Source organism: Suillus subaureus (assembly GCF_016647635.1).
Source record: "Suillus subaureus strain MN1 chromosome Unknown BJ212scaffold_95, whole genome shotgun sequence".
Lineage (NCBI taxonomy): Eukaryota > Fungi > Basidiomycota > Agaricomycetes > Boletales > Suillaceae > Suillus > Suillus subaureus.
The window spans coordinates 8,679-17,794 of record NW_024538651.1 but is presented as its reverse complement, the minus strand read 5'-3'; the positions used below and the strand labels follow the sequence as shown (position 1 = coordinate 17,794).

General features: G+C 45.7%; 1 protein-coding gene across 1 annotated transcript; it reads left to right on the top strand.

Annotated features, from left to right (window-relative positions):
- Positions 1-919: 919 nt before the first annotated feature.
- BJ212DRAFT_1305068 (uncharacterized protein) lies at positions 920-1,856 on the top strand (the record flags this gene model as incomplete). Its single annotated transcript, XM_041333711.1, has 3 exons — positions 920-1,136; positions 1,170-1,300; positions 1,815-1,856. The coding sequence occupies 3 exons, from the start codon at positions 920-922 to the stop codon at positions 1,854-1,856; spliced, it is 390 nt and encodes a 129-aa protein (XP_041186064.1).
- Positions 1,857-9,116: the final 7,260 nt, after the last annotated feature.

Here is a 9,116-nt window from a genome sequence, read left to right as displayed (position 1 = left end):
CAGAATGTCATCAAAAAAGTCCAAGGGCCCACTCAAAAAATCATCACCAACCACTTTGTCCAACAGCAAAAAGTCCCAAATTCATCCAATTGTTATTTTTATGAATGCAACTACTGTTGGGCAAGCTGATGCACTTGATTGGTGGGAAACCCTCCCAGTCAGTGCTGAGCACTGTCCATTGAAGGCATTCACAATCATAATCCACTTAATCATACCTCATGCTGCCGATGTTGAGCATTAGTATTTCTCAGGCCTGGGTGGGGTACAATCTGTGAAGTGCTGTAACCTATCAGTTCAGACTTTCGAGTCTCTTAGCAAACTCCAAACAAGCTATGCAAATTTCTTGCACAAGGTGGATCATGAAGCCAGCAAGCCAACATGTCACAAACATGCCCATATTGTTACGGCGAACCGTAAGTCAACTAGGATAGGCGCGACAACAGGTACTTGATAAGAGCACGCCTGAAGCCGGATCGTGTCCTTACAAATGTAAGGTTCTTAAGACAAGTCAGAGAGAGTGTCTCCGGCTTGAATATCGTTATCAGACGATTTAGGATTGGGGGTCCTAAACGAAGGATAGTTCAGGTAAGACCTAGTAGATTAAAGTGAAGTCTATCTAAGTACATGTCTGGGTTTATATAGGTACTGCCTACTTTAGGGCAGGTCAGTACGCGTCATCAAGATGAGTCAGAGATAAGGAAGACGTCATCAAGACGAGTCAGAGATAAGGGATACGTCATCAAGACGAGTCAGAGATAAGGGATAATGAGTCAGCTATCGACGGCATGAGGTGATCGCGCTGTAATACAAGTATAGTAATGAAATGTCAGTCTAATGATGGCACAGCTGAGTGCGGTCATGACGTAATACACAGATGATAAGAGAGAAAAGATAGGGGGCACATGTTACTGTAACACATATGCACACTCAACCAGAGTATGGACTTGACATAGCCTTAGCAAACAAACTTCAAAGGTCTTTCGCATGGGTGCCTCCACTCACTGGTGACTCTCACAACTTGGACAATGAATTTCTTGCAGGCCCAGAGTTGATAATGGATGAAGAACTGCTCAAAGAATTCAGCAGGTTTGAAAATGAGATGCTGGATTCATGCCATGGCTTGCAAGAACTTGAAGGTACTTGTGAAGTCCTAGATATTTTTGATGAAGGTGTTATTGATTGGAACAAGCTGGAGAAGGTTGATAAAGGAATCACACCTGTGGGATTTATCGAGGAAATTGATGTGGTTGGCCATGGGTCACAAGGCATGGAGGCACTGATCAGCAAAACCCTGATTTGGGTACAGCGCCACAGCCAAACAGCTTGTCACAGGTCACATAGATTTTGTTATAAAGGCTCTGCAGCACCACACAAGTATTGATTCTATGTAAAAATGAGTGTAATGTAGTCATAAACATGTATATACATAACAAGATGGTGTGCTAATAATTATGTTTTATTGAGAAATTGTGTAGTGTGCAGCACTGTACAGTGTTGTACATGGGGGGACCTCACTGTGACACTGTGATTGCTGTGCAGCGTTGTGCAGCGCTGCACATAGGGTTAGGGTTTTGCTGATGCAGTCTGGCACACCAACACACTATTGTCATCAGAGGGTGTAGCATCCATGCAATAGTGTTACTCAAAACAAATTTTGAAACTTTTGAAAACTCACTTAGATGCCGGCTAAACACTTCAAACTCCCAGCTAAAGTTTGCTCAAGAACAGTTGAATCATGCTTGGTGCACTTCAGCATGAAATCAGACATTCAAAGACTTAGGATTTTTGAAGTGTACTATGTACATATGTTTTAGAGAGTATGGGGTAACTGGGACGTAGTTCACAATGAGTCGTAGATAGGCTTAGCATTTCAAATGATGGCACTAATCGAATTATTGAAAAAAAACAAAGTCCCCACAAGAATAAAATCAGCCATACATATGGAGTGCCAGAGAGAACAAGGTAAGTACTAGAGGAAGGTGGGGGAGGAGGATAACCCTCAGGGACAAGATCTGCATGCCTCTAGGGAGATGCAAGACCAAGTGAAGGGTGAAGATGGCATGCTATTAGTAACCATCACAGCCACAGTCATGTGATAGTGCACAAGATTGCCAAGAGCCTCAAGCCAGCCGGATCGGAACAAATGAAGGGTCGGCTTCTCCAGAGGGTAGGTGAAGAAGGTGGAGGGAATGATGATAAGGTGGAGGACAGACGAGTGGCTCAAAGATGAGGCACTGCTGGTCAGGTGGAACATATGTGGGACTATAATAGATTTCCTGTAAGATAAGGGTTAGCTGCAACTTGCAATAAGAATAAAAATTACTTACCTTGGGTGGATGACACCTGGAAATTTGATGTCCTGCTCAGTGCTGTGAGTGAGCATCAAGGTTCAAGAGGGAGGTCAATGACAACGCCAACATGCTCAGTGTGAGATGAAAGTTTGGAATTTGCCGAAAATTTAAACTCTGACACAAAGTATGTCACATATACATGGAATAGATAGGAGTTTTGATCCCCCTGACCCCTGCCCCTGCTGTAACTATGCCTCATGAATCTACACATATAGAACTCCTGAATATTGTAGATCAGGCTGAACTTGCATTGGCCAAACTACAGTACCAGGACATCCTAGATGACTGGTCTGATTTCGACAGTGATTCTAGCTCTGGGGACTCACTCTCAACTACTACTTCAAATGATGATAGCACAATCAATCTGTCTTTTAGCTCCCCTTCCCCTCCCTCCCCCCTTTCCCCTATGACAGGGACTTCAGGTTCTTCTGGCAACAGCTCTATCTCCTCCAATGATGTTGCTTTGCCTTATGACTGCCTTCTTCATACCATTAATGCTCTTCATGATGAGGTTAAGAGGGCTTGTGTATTGCACAAGCCTGATGAGCCTCCTCCACGAGCACCTCAGCTTCACATGTTGGTTCATCACAAAGAACATCGCCCTCACTTATTTCAGCAGAAACTCCATGTTAACCCTGAGATCTTTGATGATATCCTTGATTATATATCTGATCATCCCATCTTCCAAAACCAATCCAACAATCCTCAGCTCCCTGTTTCCATCCAACTGGCTATTTTTTTGAATCAGGCTGGCCACTATGGCAATGTGATTACCCTTGAGGATGTTGCTCAATGGGCAGGTGTCAGTGTCAGGTCTGTAGTCAATTGCACTAATCATGTGATGATTGCAGTACTTGATGCCCATGATCAGTTTGTCTGCTTTCCAGCAGCTAACTCTGAGGACACTGACCTGGCTTGCAAATTTGCTGAGTCACATACCTGCCCAGAGTGGAAGGGTGGCTTTCTAGCCATTGATGGCTCAACTGTGGATCTTTTTACCAAACCTGGCTACTATGGTGAGACATTTTATGATAGGAAATCCAAGTACTTTCTTGGCTGTCAGGTAATTATTTTATTTTATTTTCATGTGCAAAAATTAATTTAATTCTAGGCAGTCATTTTGCCCCATAACCTTCTCATTGTGGATTATTCTCTGGGTCATCCTGGGAGTGTCCATGATGCATTTGCTTTTTGATCTACTCATCTCTATGAAGAGCATGCTGACCTTCTACCTGATGGTCATTGGGTGTGGGCTGACAGTGCATATCCATTGGAGCCATGGTGCATTGCCCCTTTTAAGAAGCCTCACAATGGGCAGTTGATAAAGAACCAGAAGTCATTTAATTATCACCTCTCTAAGGTATGTTTTTTTTGAAAGGCCATATTTTAATAAATTGATTTTATTTATTTAGATCCATGTTCATGTTGAACACACATTTGCTGTTCTAAAGGGACAATTCCAGTCCCTTCGAGAGCTCCAGTTCAGGATCCAGGCTGAGAAAGACCTTGAGTTTGCTGTACAGTGGATCAAGTGTTGCATCATCCTGCACAACATGATCATTCACTTTGAAATTGAGTGTCACAAGAAGGATGGAACATACAAGAGTTCTTGTTATGGACTAGGATAGTCGTAACAACAGCAGCTCAATAAGAGCGACAGCTGAAGTTATAAGCAAGACCTTGCACATGCAAGGGTCGTAAGACAAGTCAAAGAGAGTGTCTCTGACTCGAATATCTGGTCAGACGACTTAGGATTGGAGGTCCTAAGTGAAGGATGTTTCAGGTGAGAACCTAGTAGATTAAAGTGAAGATCTACTGAGTACATGACCAGGTATATATATAGTAAGTAAGTGCTTTAGGGCAAGCACGATGAGTGTTATGGCGAACTAGGATGGGCACGACGACAGGTACTCAATAAGAGTACACCTGAAGCTGGATCGTGTCCTTACAAATGTAAGGTTCTGTTAAGACAAGTCAGAGAGAGTGTCTCTGGCTTGAATATTGGTTATCAGACGACTTAAGATTGGGGGTCTTAAGTGAAGGATAATTCAGGTAAGACCTAGTAGATTAAAGTGAAGATCTATCTAAGTACATGACCGAATATATATAGATGTAGGTCCTTTAGGGCAGGTACGTATACGTCATCAGTCGAGTCAGAGATAAGGAGCATGAGTCATCTAGACATCATAGTCGAGTCAGAGATAAGGAGCATGAGTCATTTAGACATCATGAGTCGAGTCAGAGATAAGAGGATGAATCATCTAGCGACGGCACGTGGCGGTCATGATGTAATACAGATATAGAAGACAGTTAGTCTAATGATGGCACGACGAGGCGTGGTCACGACATAATACACAAGTATGAGGAAAAAGAGATAGGGGGTAACCACGATTGTAACATTACCCCTCGTTTACGGATGAAGTCACCGACTTCAGTCATCCTGATTAGCCCAATAAATGGGGTCTGTGTCGTAGTTGGAATAGAGCAGATCGTCCTGCTCCTCAGTGATGGAGGTCTGTGCCATTTCGGCGGCGTGAGCGATAGCGTCTTGCTCAATCTCCCATCGAGCGAGAGCATTGTAGAAACCGATGTCAGTCCATACCAAAGGAATGACCGCCTCTCCTTTCAACTCTCTACAAAAGACCGACAGGTGGCTGGGTGCGTATTCCTTGCAAACTCTACAGTAATACGCAGGGCAGTTTTTATGACAATGTCTGGCGACGTGGCAATTGTGGCATACAACATTGTTGACCGGTGACATTTTTACGACTGTGACGGAAGAGGATTGTTCTGGAGGGGACGGTGATCTTGATCATTTGAGTGATGCCTTAGTGGGGGAGATGGAGGCGGCTCGTTTAGCAGTGAGACGTGAGGATCTTCTTTTGAGTGGGAGTCGTCGTGTGGTACGCATAATGGGGTTAGGAGAAGGAGAAGCTGGTACGTTGAGTACAGCAATAGGAGGGATATTATCATCCTGATGCTCCATGGTAGTCGCAGTAGGAGCTGGCGGTGGTACCAGAATGGCGATGTGAGGGGATGGTGGTCGCACGACGGGGTTGAGGGTGATGCGCTCGGTGACGATATGGATGGCTTCTCTAATAGCATCCCTGGTTTCTTCAGGTAGGAGACATATCGCAGTATTGCGAATACGTATGTGAAGATGGCGGAAAATGGTTTGATGGCGCTCATCATCAAGGAGAGTGGCAGTACGGTCAATAAGACTGGCATCTCTAATAATCCTGATAATAAGACCACTAGATATTGCTCCCCGTTCCCCAAGGAGACAGTCAATTTCTATGGCGTACTGCTGAGAGGTGATAGCAGATTCGAACAGGGCGCTAGTTTCTACCTGGTCAATGACCGAGAAGTAGTCAGTCAGGACAGAGTCGTTGGTGAGGGTTAGGGTAGAGTTGGAGGTTGGCGGTGATGTTACGGGGGATGATGCATGCTGGGCAAGGTTGGCGGTGGTAATATTTTGATAATCAAGGAGTGTCAATGGATGAGTGTTTCCTTCAGCGACGGTGTTCATGGCAGCAGTAAGTTCTTTGATACGGAGGATACAGAGACGTAGTCGTTCGATGTGGGACATTGTTAGAAAGTTCATAGCCCATGGGCTTTCTTATAGGCGGTGAGGATGTCAGAGGCATTAGCAAGATTTCCTTCTGGAACCCACTCATTGCTGGCGGAGGAATATCCTTTCCAGGACATGAGATAGCGTCTTCATTTACCCATCCCTTTGTGCGATAAGATCGCATCAATTTCATATTCTTCTTCATTATCGATGATGTCAGGGGGTGGATCGTGGTAGTTCGGCCCGTGAACCTCTGTTTTGTGATAGGACAATAGCTCAGAAGCATGGAACATGGGGTGGACTTTCCACTGTGGAGGTAGCTGGAGCGTGAACGTGATGGGGGAGAGGATGGCAGTGATCGGGAAAGGGCCATATCGTTTGGGCGCAAGTTTCCGCGATGGTAGCTGAGTGATTAGATTCTTCCCAGATAACCAAACCTTATCTCCTACTTTCCACGGGTGGTACTTCTGTCCATGAGTTCATTCAGCCATGCGCTGCATAGTGAGGTTGTGGCACAAGAGGGCCTCTTCCCTGGATTTCTGGAGGGAGAGAAGTCTATCCTCTGCTGCAGGAATGGTAGAGTTGGGGAGAGTATGAGGGAGGGCTCGTGGTTCATAACCCATCATCAGGAAGAAAGGTGACGCATTGTGGGAGTTGTGTTTTCGGTGATTGTGCACAAATTCCGCCATCGGAAGGTGTTCAACCCAATCTTCTGGGTGATTCCAGCAATAGATTCGAAGGTACGTCTCGAGCTCTTGGTTGAGTCGTTTGGTCTGGCCATCGGTCTGAGGATGATAAGCGGTGGATGCCGCTATATCGTATTTCAGGAGCTTGGCGAGGGCTCATGAGAACTTAGATACGAATTGTGGCCTGCGATTAGAAATGACTTTTTCATGCAGGCTGAATCGTTGGTAGACGTATTTGAAGAATTTCTTGGCGACTCCTTCTGAAGTGATGGTTTTAGTGCAAGGGATAAGAATTACCCCCTTCATAAGGCCATGGTCGACCACAACCATCACAGAATCAAAGCTGGCGCAGGGGGGAAGATCGGTGATTAGATCAACGGAGACCTGCGTGAAAGGAGCTGCGGCGACAGATGGAATGGGGACCAAGGGAGGGGTCGTCGGGTGAGTGTCAGATTTCATCTGCTGACAAAGGGCGCAACCCTCGACGTATTTATGGACATAGGTACCCATGGAGGGCCACCAAAAGTCCCGTTTGACCAATTCTTCTGTTTTAAAACGACCGGGGTGACCGGCGGAGGGATGATCATGACAACGTTCCAAAATAAGATGCCGTCTGGCAGGGCAGGCGTAGGCGCAGTTTTTATAGCAAAGAATGTCATCCTTAATCGTCCAATCGGCAAGTGCAGATTTCATAGGGGGAAGGGAAAGGCCATCTAATGCATCAGAGGTGGCAGTGAAGATGGGGTCGGGGTCGGAAGGGTCTGGATTGGCAAGCGTGGTCATGAGCTCGACGTTGAGGAGTCGGACAAACATGGAATCAGGGAGGAGGGTCTCATTATCATTGTCAAGTAGGGAGTCGGTTCCATGATCAGGGCGGCAAGAGAGAGCGTCCGGAGCAACGAGTTTAGTACCAGCGACATGATGGAGTTCAATATCATAGCAAGATAGAATCAATTGCCATTGAGCTTGTCGGCAGGTCAGCTTCTGTGCAGTTCAGAAATATAGGAGATTTTTATGGTCTGTGAATATGATGACCGGGTGAGCATTTCCTTCTAGATAGTGGCGCCATTCAGTGAGGGCGCGAATGACTGCGAGGAGTTCGCAATCAAAAATCTGGTAATTTCATTCTGCTGGGTTTAAGGTCTGCGATAGATATCCGCATGGGTGGTAGACACTGTTGTCATCGGTTTGGAGCAATACCGTGCCCATGGCAACCAGGGATGCATCGGTTGCTACTGCGAATTGTCTATTAGGATCTGGATTCCGAAGAACTGGTTGCTTTAGGAAGCATTCTTTCAAAGTAGAGAAGGCGGATGAGCATTGTTCCGTCCAGAGGAATTTGACGGTTTTCTTGGTGAGGTCAATCAGGGGTCGGGTGATGTCAGAGTAGTGGGAGATGAAGTTTCGATAGAAATTGCAAAATCCCAAGAATGACCGGACCTCCTTTACGGTCGTAGGAATAGGCCAGTCCCGAATACCATCAGTCTTGGCATTGTCCATTGCTACACACCCAGGGCGGATTATCATTCCGAGATACTCTACTTCCTGAGCATCGAATGTGCATTTCTCTGGTTTGAGGAAGAGCCTTTCTTGCCGAATTCTTTCAAGGACGCATCATGTATGTTCACGGTGGGAGGGAAGGTCGTTAGAGAAAATCAAAATATTGTCCATGTATATAACGAGCCATCCTTTGTTTATTTCTTGTTGAAACATCTTGTTCATATACACCTGGAAAGTAGTGGGGGAATTGCAAAGGCCAAAGAACATGACGTTTGGCTCAAAGAGACCATATTCAGTGGTGAAGGCAGCCTTCCATCGATCTTCCGGATGAATGCGGATGTTGTTGTAGCCTGAGTGGACGTCCATCTTGGTGAAATATTTGGCGCCATGTAACCGAGCAACTAGGGAGAGTGGTAGTGGGAGTGGATAAGCGTTCTTAATCGTCCACTCATTGATGTACTGGTAGTCCTGGCAGGGACAAAGATCTCCACTCTTCTTTCCTACGAAGAAGAAACCGCTGGCCTGTGGTGACTTTGATTCGGAGATGAACTCTTTTTTCACATTTTCATCGATGAATGCTTTGACTGCTGTACGCTCCTTCTCAGATAATGGGTATACCTTGGACGTTTTAGGGATGAAACCAGGTTTAGTTTCTATCCGATGATCTATCCCAGGTCATTCGGGAGGTAACTGATTCAGACCGTCCTTTGCGAAGATATCGGCGAAGTCATGAAGGTAGGAGGGAACTAGTTCTTCAAAGGGCTTTTTCTTTTGCTTGAGCCCAGTGGCTAATGCAAACTGCTGGGCTTTATTGCTGGTTTTGATGTACTCGGTGGGTCGTGTCAGAGGTGTAACCTTGGTTCGTTGTTCCGCAATGCTAGTTCCATCCTTCATCAACGGAGTGTCTAGTGAGACATTGGCGATCACCCAGAGCTCTGAAGCATTGACAGGGTACTCGACCAAAAATTCGTCATCTTCTAGATGATATGTAGAGATCTCTTGCACCGA